General features: G+C 39.8%; 1 protein-coding gene across 5 annotated transcripts in view; it reads left to right on the top strand.

The window, feature by feature from the left end:
• The first annotated feature begins 7787 nt into the window (after positions 1–7787).
• The window catches only part of DNAH5 (dynein axonemal heavy chain 5), a 152252-nt gene continuing 143100 nt past the window's right edge, over positions 7788–16939 (top strand). For 2 of the 5 annotated variants that reach the window (XM_072034975.1, XM_072034972.1), the window contains exon 1: positions 7816–9097. In XM_072034975.1, coding sequence (XP_071891076.1) covers positions 8945–9097 — 153 coding nt within the window. In that variant the 5' untranslated portion in view covers positions 7816–8944. Of the gene's footprint in view, positions 9098–16939 lie in introns of all 5 variants that reach the window. The other 3 variants (XM_072034976.1, XM_072034973.1, XM_072034974.1) reach the window with 3 other exon arrangements.

The raw sequence follows: 16939 nt of genomic DNA, 5'->3' as shown, positions 1-16939 counted from the left end.
AACTAGAAGGCAAGGAACAAATTAACAGATTAAAGAAAGAACTGGAAATTATTATTCATATAAGCTTTGTTTTGTTATGGTTATGTACTTTTTATCAGCAATTCTGAATACCAAATACTGGTGAGATGGTCACATTAACCGTAGGGTTTCATTCTCACCCAGCTTTCTGAAAAGATCCCATACAGTGTGTAAACAGGTTTATATACAATTTCGTCATTTGAGGTAGTGTCTTTATGTTTTTCTTGATATAGAACAGTCCTATGTTTTTGAGAACTACATATTAGAAAATGCTGAATTTCCAATGTATTTATAGTTTGGTGGTGTGGAGCAGTTACAATGTTTTCTTCTGGATGGGAATGTTGAAAGATGTGAGGAAGAAAATCTTTCCCTCTCCTACTGCCTCTTTTTCTCTCTTTCTTTTCTGACTTCAAATCTTTTAATTCCTCCCAAGGTGACTTCCTCCTGTTTCCCACTAAACATTTTCTATAAAACTCCCTTTCCCACCAGACATGTGCCAGAGGATCTGCCTCATTAGCCTGCCAGCTCTTCTTTCTGCTGGGCCTTTCAGCTTCCTCTCTCCAGGCCCTTCCACTGCCGTCTCCACCTGCTTACTGGAAGAAGAAGCTGTGATGTAAAGCACAGGTTTTTACTCCCCGTGCAGTCCTGGAGGAGCCAGAAAGGTGTGTGGGACTGACTGCATGGCCAGCCAGAAATACTTTCTGTTTGAGTCCTGAAATCTTGTATACCAGGGGAGAAGACAGCAGGAAGCTTCTACCATTTGTTGATGGACAAAGCCACCATAACACAGGAAACAGCTGTGTTTGTCTGACTTTCCAGAGGATGAAGGAGAATCAAGGGAGGAACCAAACAGAACTTTGACTAAGTCCTAGATAGATTTTTTGAAGGGTCTGAAAATTCAGTGTTATGAGACCCTCCCAGTGGACCTGGCCTAATTGCATCCTGAGTTTGTACTGATTGCCATCACTAGTGTGTGCCATGATCTCAACATCATGAGTACACAATCACGTACTAATACTAGCAGCTGTTTGTGTTCATTTACTCCCTAGAGAATCAGCCCAGCTTTCTATTTGGAAAGAGAGTAGTACATTATACTCATAGGTGAAAAGCTCACTGGTAAGCTCAGTGTGTTACAGAACTCACTGAACATAAATTGAGTTTCCAAATGGTGCATTAGAAGAATTTTGACCTTAAAATTCATTGTTTTCTGCACCTACAGCCTTTCAAAGCATTTATCTGTGATATTGTCCATATTTCCCAAAGAAAGCTGTGTGGTTAGAGTCTTACTCATTGCGTTAACTTCTGTTACACCAAGGGAATTCAGCAGTCAATGGCTAAATTGTCTGCACTGACTAAAGCTTTCAGAGGTCTCTCTTCTGCTTTCTGCCCTACCTATTGTGTGTGCAAGACATGGTCAGTGCAGCTCTGCTGCAGGGGCTCTCCCGTGACTGCTCTGACCTCCTGGGAGGCTGGGAAGGACATGGTGACTGAACCAGGAGACACAGATGAACATTTCTCAGCGAGTAGGGATTTTGTGCCATCATGGTCAGAGAAGACAGGGAATCACAGTCTGAACTGGTTTGTGTTGCACACACAAAATACTGCAGATGTAGCTACAATAGGTTGTATTAATTTTGCAAGGAGTTAATCCAAAATGTGTTCATCCAAAATGCAATTCCCAGTCTGTGAAGACAAGAATAGAATTTAAATTCTACAGCTAAAGGGGGAGATGGGAGCAGTAGGAAACATTTATGGGCAGAACAAACTAGACACCAATTTTCAAATTTGTATTGCGTAATCACACTGAAATTTCGCTGGTCCCTCTATCTTAAACAACCTCTCTGGGACAGGAATCCTCAGGGACAGCTTCTCAGTGACTCATTCCCTTCCCTTCAAGACTGAAAGCTGATTCAACCTAGCCACAATTTTTCTGTCAGTCTCTAACCTTTTCAGTGACCAAGGGAGTCATTTTGGCCCCTTGCCCAAGAGGGGTTTGGGAGCCATCTGGGGGAGGCGAGCTGCATGCCTTTCACTGCCATCAGAGGCAGGGCAGCATTCCTCTGCTCACAACCCGCACCCATCTGTCCCCCATCAGCTGGGCGATACTAAAATAAATCGGGAGTGGGCTGATGCAGAAGCAGTGTTACAGAAGGTATGTTCTCCACAGGAAATGTGTAAACAAATATTTGGAAGATCTAAAAATACGAACAAAGAGGCCTCCGTGACACAACAATGAACCTTGCAGCACTTGTTCTATGCATGTTTATTAAACAGCAAAATTAAATTGCCAAGTAAAAGTAGTTTTAAACAATCAAAGCTATAGACTCTTCAAAGTAGCATCCTTAATATTAAGTTTACTGTTTAGCATCTCGCTCAGTTTTTGTATAGCCTCATCTGCTTAAAACAGATAGATTAAAAATAACTATTATTGCAAAGCATCCAAAGAGAGCTTGCTTGGACTCCTACACCATGTTCTCTCTTGGCCTGACCTTTGTTACTGAAAAAAATCAGGCTTACATCCATATTTTTCAAAAATTTTTGAAAGTACTGTTGAAGATGACTGTATCATCCAGACTTGTGCCCAGTGTTAATCTTCTGAGAATTTTATATGTCCTCAGCAGCGGCAGCCCCTCTCCCTTACTGTATATGGTCAGTAAAAAGTCTGGAAGAAGCATTACAGAGGCAGTGCCGCAGCATTTTTACCGGTCCAGTATTTAATATCACTGTTTCTCCCAATTAAAGTACAGAAGTAACTCATATCCTGTTGCTATGGGCCTGTCCAAGACATTCTGATGTTTATTACTCTTTTCCCTGTGTTGAATCTCTGCCCAGTTATGTGTCATGAGCAGATTCCACTCCCTTATGGCCATATTCCTTCACCCTGGCCAAAGATGTGTATGTGAGGAATGAAGTCACTCCCAGTTGTTACTGGTCTCTGTGGCACACAGCTCTTCATATTTCTCTATCCCAAACTCTCATTTTACACAATTGCTCTCTGCCAAGCTAGCTCTTTAACTGACCCTAGCAATATAATTATTTTATTATCTACTTTCTACTGAGGTCTTAACAAGCTCTTTAAAGAGGTTGCAAGGCAAAAGTGCTCTAAAACACCAGGTACATTAGGAGCACAGTTACTCAGTTTTGTTTTTCAAAAGCAGTCTGAATCATTAAACACCCTCCTGTGACTTTACATGAAGTACCTCCAGTTAAATTCTAACTTCCTGAGAGTTTCTTGATTTTCACTGTAACCAGAACTTTGTCCTCTTCGCCTTGTTGACTTTTCTTGTACTCTTCTCTAGTGTGATCTTTCTTGGCAATGAATGGCTGAAATGTTAGTCATGGGATTTGTTGGTATGGTCACAACCATGTAGACATTTACATATTTTTTCCTTTGTTAAAATGTGATGTATTTGTTTTATTTTATTATTATATATATATATATATATATTTTTTTTTTTTTCAGAGGCTTTCTTTAGCAACTGGAAAGAAAAGCAATCACATTCAGACTCTTATATCCTCCTATGATATCCATGCTAACTACTGTAACACTAACCATGCCTGCTACCAGCCAGTTTTCCTAAAGAAAAGGCTCTCCACCCCTCAGGAACAACACTTTGATTTCAGGGCTTCCTCTCACTTTTCTCAGCACGAACACTTTTGGATCAGTTCTTCAAACATTTCTCCGCTGCTTCCATTGCTCTACAACACCTCCTTGCTCCAGCTGCCGGGCCCTTCTTTTCAGAGAACCTGTAGGGAGAGCCAGGAGAGCATACCCTGGCGGCACTGCTGCTGCTCTAAATTGTTATCAATGCTCCCGGTGCTTCTACCATGCGGAATTTGTATGTGTTTACCCAGCACAGCTCACACACCCCCATTTCCTAAGGGTATGGTAAAGTCATTCACTTGATCTTCTGCCTTCAGAAAACCGGAATGCATTTTTTATTCGTTGCTTTCGAAAAAAAGAGATCAGATTTATAACTCCAACAATGGGATAGTTTTCCTTTCTCTTCTTCAACTATATATCATGAGTTATTTATCTGCCTGGAAGCCCAAACATTCTTCATCAAAAAAAAAAATCCTGTCTGTTTCTGAGATTGACCATAACACCTGTGGCAATTTCCAGTTGCCAGCTCTTGTCTTTTCCATCCATTTCATAATTACAATTTCTCATTATGCTTACTACTTAGACCTCTTGTCTTGATCTAATTGTCATTCTCTTCAACATTTATTTTTCCTCCTTTGAGAAATAAATGTATGCTAATTTTTGCTACCTGACACTCATACCCAAGAGAATATATTTATATATATGTACAGTTCTATCTCTGTATGTACTGTTTAATAATATTCATCCATCAGTAAATTACTGGTTTATCTTCAGATAGACCATATAAAAGTTCCAGGAGTTTTCATCATCCAGTCAAAAAATACAGAATAAATAATAAGCATTCAGTTTGTGGTTCATCCTGGCCACTCATATTGGATGTTAAAAGACAAGTGTTTTGTTTCATCACCTCGGTTGTGATCATCACTGAGGTGGGCATTCAGTCTCTGCAGTCAGGCCTGCCATTTCCATGCCTTGATTGATGGAGGAGCAAGTGAGACCAGGGAACTCCTGGCATGCCCAGAATGGCATGCGGATGCACAGGGCTCTGCAAGGGCACATCTTCTTTGTTTTTTCTTGACCGATTGCCTTTCAGGAACAAAAACAACACACCATTTCATGTCAGCCTTACAAATTTGCCTAATAAATTACAGCAAAGTATATAATGGTTTCTCACATAGTCAAATGGGAGCATGTCTATCTGAGACAAATATTTTGTCATAGTTATGTTGTGTTTGATTATGTTCATTAACATCAGAGATGTGGGTAGTTACAAAGTTCCTCCTCTATGGAGAACTATTGGTCTTGATTGATTTATGACACAACACAATATAAGACTTCCTTACCTTGGCTACTGTAGGCTAACAGCTGCTATAGAAATACCCTGATCTGATTGACACATGTAGAGGTGGAAAAAATGGGTAGTATCACTATCATCATCAACAAATCATTGAATTTTTTTTTTTTCACGGTCACAGTGCATGAAGAGTAAAGCAGCCATTGCAACTGAACACTTGTATCATACTGTACAGAAAGGTAGATTTCGGATTTATGGTCATGGTGATTGTTATAAAGTAGACTCAAATGCAGAGCATCTTCTAGCTAGGATTAGACGTGTTCGAGTGTTTGGGATTATCTCCCCCTCTAGTGGCTGTTGTAGGAAAAGATATAAAAACTGGGATTATTCAAATTAACTATCATTACTTCAGGGGTTCAGATGGAAGTGATTTAAATACTTAAATACATATCTTAAATACTTAAATACTTATCTTAAATAGATTACATTATCTATCTACATATCTTAAATACTTAAATACATATCTTAAATACTTGACAATGATTTGAATATGTCACAGGCTCTCCTGAGTTTATTTAGACACCGAAGCAAGAGTATGGCATGTGAATAAACCTTTCATTTATCCCAGCATTAGTAAAGAAACATCTGGAATGCTGTTTTTCCTAGAAATTAAATTTGAAGAGAAAACACTTCTATGCTTATTTTTTTTTTTTTTTTTTGTATAGCTAATATTTCTAAAACATGCACAATAATCTTCAGTTATAGAAACTTGTATTAGTAACTGACTATTTTAGTAAAATAGATTTCTATTTTATAAGAACCAACATTTTTCTTAAACAGCCTGGCATCCATCTACAAGATGTGTCTAGTTTGCTGGATGAGGGGAGAGCAGTGGATGTTTATTTTGATTTTACAATGACACGCTCACTCTCTGTGAGTGTGTAGATGATACAACACTGGGAGGAATAATATACCAGATGGCTCTGCCCATTTAGGGGGACTTTAGCAAGCTGGAGATATGGCCCAACAGGAATTTCCTGAAGTTCCACAGAAGGCTGTACCAAGTTCTGCATCTGGAGAGGAGTAAAACCGTGCACAGTCCAGGGACTGACTGACTGGAAGCAACTTTGAAGAGAAGGAGCTGTGGGTCCTGACTGTATTGGGAAAAGTGTCCCCAGCAGGTCAAGGAATGTGGTTCTTCCTTTTTACTTTCCCCTAGTGAGACCAGATCGGGAGTTGTGTGTCCATTTCTTGGGTCTCTTTTGCAAGAGGCACAGTGACATGGTGGAACAAGTGCAGAAAGGACCATGAAGATGATTAATGGACTGGAGCACCTTTCATACCAGAAGAGACTGCAAGAGTGGGGACTGCTCAACTTGGAGAGGAGAAGGTTCAGAGGGATCCTATCAATGTATATAAATACCTGAAGGAAGAGTACAAACAAGACAGAGCCAGGCTCTTTTCAGTGGTGTGAGTGACAGGACAAAAGGCAATGGACACAAACTGAAATACAGAAACTTTTGTTAACGTATGGGAAAAAAATTGCTATGAGGGTGGCCAAGCAGTGGAACAGGTTGCTCAGAGTTGTTGTGAAGTCTCCATCAATAGAGATATTAAAGACTCAACTGGATATGGTCTTGGGCAACCTGTTCCAGTTGACCTGCTCAGAGCAGGGCTTTGGACTAGACAATATCCAGAGGTCCCTTCCAGCTTCAACTATTCTGTGATTCTGTGTGACAGCAGCACCCTCAGTACCCTTATTGCTATTAAAATCTCAGTGAGGTGGCTGTGATAAGATATATTTGTCCTGAGAGATAAAAAATAATCACATGGAGAATACTAGTGCTAAGGAGGAGTGCATAATATAGAGATGTTTATAATAGGCAAACTGTACGTGGAAGATTAAAATCAAAAAGGAGTGATGCAGAATGAGCAAATGACCTAGTAAACAAATAGTGGGTGGCCTAGGGAAGATGACAATGCCTAGTGCCCATTCCTTAATAAATAATAAAAAGAGGTATGTATGGATACAGCCAGAATAGGAAAGAATCAGATTAAAGAAATATCGTGAAATACTGGTATAATTTAGAGCTACTCAGGAAAACAGGAAATGAAATATACCTTTGAATACTGAGAACAATCTTCCAAACAAGATATCATTTTTTTTGTTTGTGTCTTTTTTTTTTTTTTTTTTTTGAGTACTATTCTCAATGATGATGTGTAGAGTCTCATGGACATAAAAATATCAGACACTAACTTTCTTTTAGAAATAGGGGAAGAAGAATTCTTAAGATTACTAGAACAAATCATTATGCTATCATTTTCTAGCAGTTCAGGGGACAAGAAAGGGAAAGAAAATGTACAACATGGATTTTTTACAAAGAATCTATCTCAAATCAATCCAATTACCTTCCTTGTTAGTTCAGCTGCTTGGCAGGCATGTATTCACCTAGTGGCAACTAGTATATCTAACAGATCCCTAATTTGTAGTGATGTTCCCAACACAAATCTTGCGATATATATATTGTTTATATATTTTTAAAGAAACAAGACAGACGTGATCTAGTTTACTGATTTTTTACTGATAATTTACTGATTTTAATTTACTGATAATTTAATGATGGAGGTCAGCAGCTGTTAGAAAGACTGTGTTAAAAGACAAGCCATAAATTATTTTCCAAGAAACTCTGGGAAGATATCACATGAAAGTCAGTCTTACAGGAGCCTGACTTTTTAGGAAAGTCAGGCTCATAAGGGAATGGAGAATGTGTGTTCGCATGCAGGACCAAGCTGGGAGAGCTAATCCAGATGTGGATCAGAGGATGGGAATGAAACTCAAAATAGTTTTTGTTAAAGAAGCAGAGCATGAAAGAAAAGAAGCAGAGCATGAAAGAAAATCTCTGAAATTCGGTAATGTAATATGAAGTACTCTAGAAAGGAAAAAAAAAAGGTAAAAAATATGGATATACAAAGTGTATCAGAAAACAACATGTGAGATCTTGCAGCTGTCAATGTGAATATGGAAACAATCCAGAGTTAAAAGAATAGATTCCGTGTGGCAGTGTTTTAAAAGGTTATATTTAAACCATATATACATTAGTAGAAAGCTTTCCTTTCTTCTCTGTGGCTTCTAAGGACACTCTTCACATCTCACATTTCAGCAACAGTACCAACAAACTGGAAACTCATGAAGAATAGAATTTATAAATTCCAAAGAGATGCTGAAATAATTAGCTTTTGGCTGAAACAATTAGCAATTAGCTTCTTTTTAGGAGAAATAAATGGAAGGAGAAAACAACATTTCCCACTGGGGGAAAGTGAGGGGACAGCTGTGTGGGGTTTAGCTGTCTACCAGGGTTAACTCACAACAAATACACTAAATATTACGATTAGGAAGGTCATATTTTCTGCCTAACCACCAAAGGAAAGGTGATTAAAAGTCTACTATGAAGGACTAATTTATATTATTTTAAAAAATTATTGAAACGGATAAAATGAGAAAGACATTATGCTCCCTGGGGGGGTTGTGTAGTCCCTGCCTTCTTGAGATTTTTAAGAGCAGGCTGAAAGTCCCGTTAGGGGACGTTTAGGAATTGTTGGGCCAAGACCTGGAGTTTCTGTAGAGTTATGCACCTTTCCACTGAAAGCTTAGCAGGAGGCTCCCTGGTCCACATTTCCAGTTACAACAAAAGGACCAGGACAGAAACAAGATATTCTCTGCTCATTCAGGAGGGCACCCCACACTGCGTTATCCAGCTGGCAGAAGGCAGCATTATGTTCACCGGCAGCATCCAAACGCCTGAAATTTCATTGCCGTTTTGCCACGGCAGCCTTTGAAGCTTCCATCTGCCTAATTCTCCCTCCTTTCCTCAGCCTCCTGCCTCCTGCTACAGAAACACCCCACTTTCGGGAGTCCCCGAGGACAAGCTGGGAGAAGACCGGGATCCCTCAGCGACCCCCCCGCCGCCTTGCCCGGGCCCTGTCCTCGCCATGGCAACGGCGGCGGCTCGGGACGGCGGCTCCCGGTGATGGCGGCGCCGCAGGGCCCGCGGCAGGACCCGGGGGCTTCGCCCGCTGCCCCCCGGAGGGACCCCGGCCCGCAGCCCCCCGCAGGGCCCGGGCTCCGCCGCGGGGCTCCCGGCCGTGCCGTGGGCCCCGGGGAGAGCTGCAGGGAGACCCAGGTGCGGGAAGGCTCCGAGGGGCGAAAGCAACCCGGGGGGAACCGGGGCTCGCCCCGCTGTGGGCTGAGGTGGGGAGGGGGGCTTGGCGGCGGCTGTGTGGGAAGGGTAGCTTTAGGCTGACTCTTCTTGGTGCCTGGTTTGCTTTTGCCTTCTTTCCCCGCAAGGTTTTTGTGGGGCGAGGCGTTGGACGTGGTGCTTAGTCAGATTATATTTAATATTTAATGCCTTCATGGGCTGGTGGGCTGGAGACTTTCGCACTTGTGCAGTTTGGAAATTAGCTCTTTATGAGCAAGTATGTGTGTCTTGATCTCTCTCTTTCTTTAAAAACTGACTAGGTGAGGTAACTTTTTAATTGTAGGATATTTTTGATAGTTTAGCAGCCTATGTTTTTTGGTGGATAGAGTGAAGAAAGGTCACAATAAAGGAGGATTCCTTCAACACTTGAGCAATGCAGTTTAACCAATGAGGACAAGAAAGCAACTGGGTTATTATTTTGCTCATGGTGACCTCCCTTGATGGGAGTTTTTATTAGATAGATTGATGTAATTGTTGCTTATCTTTTCAAGTCTACCGTAAATATTCAGATGTTTAGAATCTTTCTTTCCATATGAGCTTTTCCCACTACTTCCCCAGTGTGATGCATGTATGTAAAATAAAAACTGGGGGTATGTAATGCCTCTCCAGTATCTCCACTTTCCCAGGAAAACAAAATTAGGACATTTCTAAATACCAGGTGTAAAATCGTGTAAACAGGGAGAAAGGATTTGATGAAATAAAATGAAATAAAGGTAAAAATAAGGGTGGATGTTTAAACCCATTGACTGTGTTGGGTTGCCCTGATGGGAAACTAACCTTAATCTAAGGAAACTAACCTAAATCTTAATGAAATAAACAAAATGCCATAGAGGGTATGGATTTAATTTCTACTAAGTCACTGAATGCAGGTATATCTTGCAGCAGTTATAACCTGGCACGTTGTTCCTAAGAAAAATCCCATATTCAGCAATGTACAGCAAAATGAACAGAAGGCTGCATAATTTGTGTCTTTCTGAGACATGTATGTAGAGACACAAGGACAGATGGTGTCAGGTGTGGAAACTGGAAAGAAAAACTGGATGGAAGGATGTGAGGAAAAGAGAAATTACTGACTTCTTTGCTTATCTCTGTGTAAGTTTTCCCAGCAATGACTGGATGTCTTTGATCAGATAAAAAGTATCTACTTGCTAATTGGTGGCAGTAAACCACTGGATACAATTACTCAATATCAAAGCATGCAACAGTGCAAAAGCTGTTATATTGGAATAAGATGGGTGAAGTAATCTTGACAGTGGTTTAACAATAGCTATCCTGGGCTGTGGATTGTAGCACGCTATGAGCAGCAGGTTAACAGTGAACCAAAAGGTTAAATGCAGATGGTAGCATTTAGCACTGCTTACGTCTTCCAGGGTAAAGAAAGTCAGGCCAAATTACAGAGGAGTCCTTAGGGACTCCTTCACAACTTCAGGACAAAAAAACCCATCTCTTAATATCTGCAAATCTCTGCTCATTGTACTAAAAATAATTTGAGGAGAGGTTTGCCATCAATTTTATACTCAATTCATACTCAGATTTGGTTGATAGCTGGAGCTGTCTTTCCTGCTTGGCTGAAGTCTTTCTTTGCTCTCTGTAAAGACATCAGAGGCATTCAGGACCCCTAGAAAAGCTGAAGACCTTGCTAAAATATTATCATAAAAATAGTATATTAGTATGTAGTATAAAAATTATTAGAAACTTCAGATTCCTGAAGGAAAAAATCCTTTGTGGGTGTTGTGGGCATGTTTTTGTGTCTTCTACTCTATACTGCAGCAGTTTTTTTCCTGCCATTCCCAGTCCTGGTGCCTTGCACCCATAAACTTCAAAGTGTTGTTAAGGCAGGCTGAAGAATATTCTACTGTTTGATTTTAGAATACCTTAAATGATTTTACTTTTCGTAGAACAGTAGAGAAGCTGGTATTTTATAAATGAAGTATGTGACTTGAGACCCTGCATGTTGGATAATTGTTTATAAAAGAAAATATACTGAGTTTTTCCATAGCACATGTGAGCACAGCAAATTTAAAGAATGATCAATTTTTGACTACAGGAAAAAGTTTTTTATTAACAGATAATGCTGGGTGGAGGGTTGAAGCTACAGATGTTAAGGTATTAGGAGAACATAGCCTGGTGTGCAACCAGGTGCCAGAAGCTGGAGGGGGTAGGATGCAGTTTCTGTTTTGTCACTGATAATTTATGTACCAAAGCCGTTGTAAACCTGCAGCTTGGGGAAGATGACACCCATTCTGCCTTTTATGAAGTTAATTTGGCACATTTTAAGACAGGAAAATGAAAAGCATGGAAATCAAGATTTCTTATGTATGTTTCTGAAGATCATGAGTTTGAAAAAGAAATGATGTTCTGTTTACAAGATTTCTGTATCTTTTAAAAAATGTGTTTGTGATGAATTGTTTGTTAATAAAAATTAGGTCAAAAAGCATAGAACTCCTCTGCACTGAATCATCACATGTGGTTAATTTTCTGTAAATTTTTAGAGTGAGGGACAGAGGACATACAAAAAGTTCAGACCCACCAGAATTTATTAGCATGATGTTTAGCTGATGGGACATGTTGATTCTAGTGGATCTTCTTTTCTTTGAAAAAACAATGGGAGGAGAGAGAGAAAAGGGAAAGCTTTGCCCAGGGCAGCCAGGTGGAGCAGTGATGGGTCCCAGCTATGATTATTTAATATTTTTCGCTTTCTCTGGAGAGAAAAAAAAAACTGCCCCTCCCCTCAAAAAAAACAAACAAAAAACCCACCACCAACAACAAAACACACCAATAACAACAACAACAACAAAACAAACACCCACCAACAAAACAGGTATAAAACAAATAAGCAACAACAATATGACAGGTATGAATAAAACTGCTATGTTGGCTGGTTGGTGTGTGGTATGTTTTTCATGCCATAGCTGCTATTACTAAAACTTATTAAGGGGGTGTTTTTTGTTATTAGTCAAATAACTGGGTAGCTTTTTCTAATATACTTAGGTGTTTCAAGTCTCTTTCAGGGAATTCTTATCAAACTTAAAGTTGTAGGGAAATTAATAAGTAAAAGTTGCGCTAAATGGAATCTCATTTAGTGGTAAACGGAGAACTCCAAATGTACAGATTGAAAAATCTTTTTTATTCGTTCATTACTTTTCATGAATGTGTTGCTTCTAATACAGTAATCACTTTCTTTTTCTGATAAAGTATAGTGGAAATACCTTTTTCTTGAGATTTGTAATGGTATGGGTATGTTGTGCACAGGTTATTTGTGTCCTGATTGCTGCTTAGCTAGCATCTACATCTCCAGCATAAGATGTGATTTTCCTGTGACCCATAGGTCCCACGAGTTACTCCTGTGAGCTCAGCACAGCTGTGAGTGGAGTTTTAAAAAGATTTAGATCAATTTAGTTTAGCTGTGTGTGAATGACTGTAATAGCCTTTGATTGCAGCACAGAAGTGCTAAGCATGTGTGGGGAAAAAGCCTGAATTCTGCACAAGTAATCAAAACCATCAAAATGTTAATATTGCTTATTAAAAGGGATGTAAAAATTCCATTGCTGGAATGCTTTTACTTGCTTCTGTGTGCATCCAGGTGAGCTTCAAGTGCTGGCAACTAAGTCTAATATTGACTTAGACCATGGAACAACTTGCTGGGCCAGAACCGAGTGGTCTTGTCTGGTTGCCATTGATAACCAGGCAAGAGGTGAGCTTTTTAGTGACAAGGCTGGTAATTCCACGGAAAACAAGCTATTCACTAGTTTGCTATTAATACCAACTACTCACAAGCATCCCAAGTTAGTACAATTAAGCTTTATTTATTGATTTATTATCTTACATGATATGCATATTAGCAAAAAATCAGACATGAATCTTTAAAGCTTCTGCTGCTGAATTCCCTTCCAGGTAAAATTAATGAAAAGCAGTAGAACAAAATATGAACCACTATGTCACTGTCTTCATTTAGAAGGGTATCAAAGCAGCTTGTAGAAAGCAATTAACACCTGTGAAAGTATGTATTACCACACACAGAGATAAATCACCCATGGTAAATTTGTCCAGCTTGCCACGCTAATCTGGCAAATGTACATCAATTATGTCTTGATAGGCTACATCAGTAAAGGAAGGTATTCTCCCAAACTGAAAGGCAACAATCTGAAAGTTAGTTCTATTTATCATGTGTATATTGCAAACCTATTCAAATATATATTTTTTTTGTCTTTGTAGTGATAACTTTAGCAAAAAAAGTTGGATTTTTTACCGAATCTGTATCTCCTTGTCTAATTTGCCTAAAATGGAGATGTTTTAGCTTCAGAAGCTTGTCTCCAGGAATCCCCTATGTTTATTAGACATGGTGCTGCCTTAGTGAAAGAGAGAAATGATTATAAGTGATCCAGTGGTTAAGTGTTGGAGACCCTTTCTCAGACTCTCAGTGCTACAAAAGGTGGCTGTTTTAGACTGTAAGATGGTTAAAAAGTTGTTGAGCAGAGATGCGACCCAAAACAAAGAAGTTGTTGAGCTCTTGGCTGTACACATGACGTGTGATCTCAGTGGATAGCTCTTGAAAATGAAAAAGTAAAAGCAACATTTCTGTAAGACATGGTTGTTAAGGCTGATCTGGCCTGTTTACAGCCTGCTGGAGGGAATGTTATCTCCAGACGTGAAGCAAATAGAATAGAAACACCACTTGACTTAACACTACATGCTACACAGAAAATTAGCAATTCTTTGCAATAAAAATCATGATTATTTTCTTTTCTTGAAACTAAAAACTTCTTTTAATATACTGAAATTCTGCAGGTGGCAGAAAAGAAATGTTTTATGGCTTTCTAGAAAATATACACCAACAGCATCTGTTAGCATTGAATTATTGACCCCACATGGCATGAGACAAAACATTCTTTGGAAATAAAGTACTACATCTTCTGGTGTTGTGCTGATTGAGAAGCTGAGGTTTTAACTGTAGGAAGGATAAGAATGTGCTTAGTTCTTTTGTGATACTGTGCTAACCTGTCTGCAGGATAACTTGCATATCATACAGTGAGAAAGTCAATTCGTACAGAGAAATGGTGATAAACAGCACATCTAAAGGAGGTTCCTGCAGAATGAAACATGCTTAAATTGGATTAGGAATACAGACATATTTCAGCTGCTGTATAATGTAGCAATCCTTCCTTCCCACTGTCAACCTGGTAAATGTATTGCTGTTGGGGAGAAGGATGAAGAAGCTAGCATTAACAAATGTACGCGGAGCAGACATCTCGATGGAGTAGAGTTCTAATCTGCATAAATCTAGATAGCCATGACATACAGCAAACAAGACCTGAAGGAAAAGCTTTCAAAAGAATTGAATAGTATAGTCAATAGTATAACTCAAGAACTACAAAAAGCAACATCAGCGTAAAGGAATGTTGATAATACAGCTTTGGCTGATGCTGATAGAATCATAGAATATCCTGAGCTGGAAGGGACCCATAAAGATCATCGAGTCTGACTCCTGGCACCACACAGGTCTACTCAGAAATTCAGCCCATGTGACTAAGTGCACAGTCCAAACACTTCTTAAACTCCGACAGGCTTGGTGCCATGACTACATCCCTGGGGAGCCTGCTCCAGTGCACAACAATCCTCTCAGTGAAGAACCTAAGATACATGCTTAGTATTCAACTTGGAAGATAGTGAGCATGTCTATTAGGAATTTGTTTTGGAAACTTAAAACTCAAGTTTAGTTATAGCTGTAGGTAACCATCATTCTAGTACAGTAGTTCTCAACATAAATTTTGTCATCATGGAGTAACTAGTGTAGTATTTGCTGCTCTATAGATGACTGATAGGTTCATTCAGCATTAAAGTGTTCTTCTTATTGTGGAGCTCTTATTACAGTAGTTAAAATAAACCTAACTTTCATCCCTTCCTCAAGTAGGAATCCTCAAGGACTGTAAGGTAGTTGCATACCCTTAGAGCTTGATGCAAAGGTTATGCTGACTCTACTGAGATCTCTTGATGAACATAGGAATTCAGTGTTTGGGTTTCAACTCTGTCATTCCCCCTTAGACATGCTGGATAGTTGTAAACTTGAATATTAATGTTACGTCTAGACTTGTGAACATGGAACAAAGAGAATACTTATAACCAATTAAAAGCTATCTTAAATTCCTCCTGACTTGGAAATACTTGCCTTGACTTTTTGAGGCTTTGCTGTTTTAATAGTAAGGTTATATTTTCAATATACAAATGATGAATGAATGGATGGCTGTAATACAGAACATGCAGTCTGATGAGAGATGATGTGTCACGCTTACTACTGGTTTGTCTGTAGTGAGCTATGTAGGCAGGTTGCTCCTTCCTCCATCAAGAGAGAGAAGCAAACTGCAGTAAAGTAAGTGTGGAAGCTCTGTATCTAATGAAAATGGCCAAAGTCTGGGGACTCAATCAGCAAATAAAAACACTCAAGATGCAATAGAAAGTATATGTGAATATGCAGCCTTTTTACAGCTAGCTAATTACCAGAGATGAATTTATTAAAAGTGCTATTCTGTTGACTTTGAAATCCAGATGAATGGATGCATCTTCCCTTTGTCTACAAAAGAGAAACCTTGCAGGACTATGAAGACAGGAATTGTATCCTCCACACTCCCTGTATTATCTGTTCCAGGACTTGTGATCTTTGTTGTGACTGCTGACAAGTTTCTTAGAGATGTTTCAAGGAAACAGTGATCTATCTCGGGTATTGCCATGTTGCAGAATTTTGATTTAGCAGCTTCTATTAGCTGCATAGATAGCCAACAGTAAGGCAGAGTCAGGTGCTTTGTTATTTCAATAATGTTTTCTTTTTTCCTCCTCTGGAGATAGCTACTGCTAAGATAACAAGGTGACTCAGTGAGGTAGTAAAATAACACGTGAAGGACTTGGAATCCTGTATGGGTTGAACAGACTATTTAATCCCAGTTGTGGAAAGGAAAAACAACCCAAGCCTGTTATAAAAACCACATATTTGATGGCTGTCTGACACACTTTCAGTGTTGCTCTTTGAATCTTGTATTCTGGTATTGTAAGTTATTCATCTGCGTAGGCATAATTGCTTGTATGAAAAACATACATAATTTTAGGCCTTTTGAGAAACAGAAAAGGGAATCCCTTTCTTAGGAGTCAACTGCCTAACTAACCTGATTTCCTTTTATGATAAGATCACCCGTATGGTAGACCAAGGGAAACCAGCTGATGTGATTTTTTTGGACTTCAGCAAGGCTTTTGACACGGTTTCCCATAGGATCCTACTGGACAAAATGTCCAGCATACAGCTAAATAAAAACATCATACGATGGGTGAGCAATTGGCTAACGGGCAGGGCCCAAAGGGTTATGGTGAATGGGGCTGCGTCAGGCTGGCGGGCGGTCACCAGTGGGGTCCCTCAAGGCTCCATTTTAGGGCCGGTACTTTTCAATATTTTTATAAACGATCTGGATGTAGGAATAGAAGGCATTTTGAGCAAGTTTGCTGATGACACCAAACTTGGAGGAGTTGTGGACTCGAATGAGGGTGGAAAGGCCTTGCAGAGGGATCTGGATAGGTTGGAGAGCTGGGCGATCGCCAACCGCATGAAGTTCAATAAGAGCAAGTGCCGGGTCCTGCACCTGGGACGGGGAAACCCTGGCTGCACGTACAGACTGGGCGATGAGACACTGGAGAGCGGCCTAGAAGAGAGGGATCTGGGGGTCGTGGTAGACAGCAAGTTCAATATGAGCCAGCAGTGTGCCCTGGCAGCCAGGAGGGCCAACC

Source organism: Anas platyrhynchos, chromosome 2 (genome assembly GCF_047663525.1).
Source record: "Anas platyrhynchos isolate ZD024472 breed Pekin duck chromosome 2, IASCAAS_PekinDuck_T2T, whole genome shotgun sequence".
NCBI lineage: Eukaryota > Metazoa > Chordata > Aves > Anseriformes > Anatidae > Anas > Anas platyrhynchos.
The sequence above is the reverse complement of the archived record's forward strand: the minus strand, read 5'-3'. Positions and strand labels throughout refer to the sequence as shown.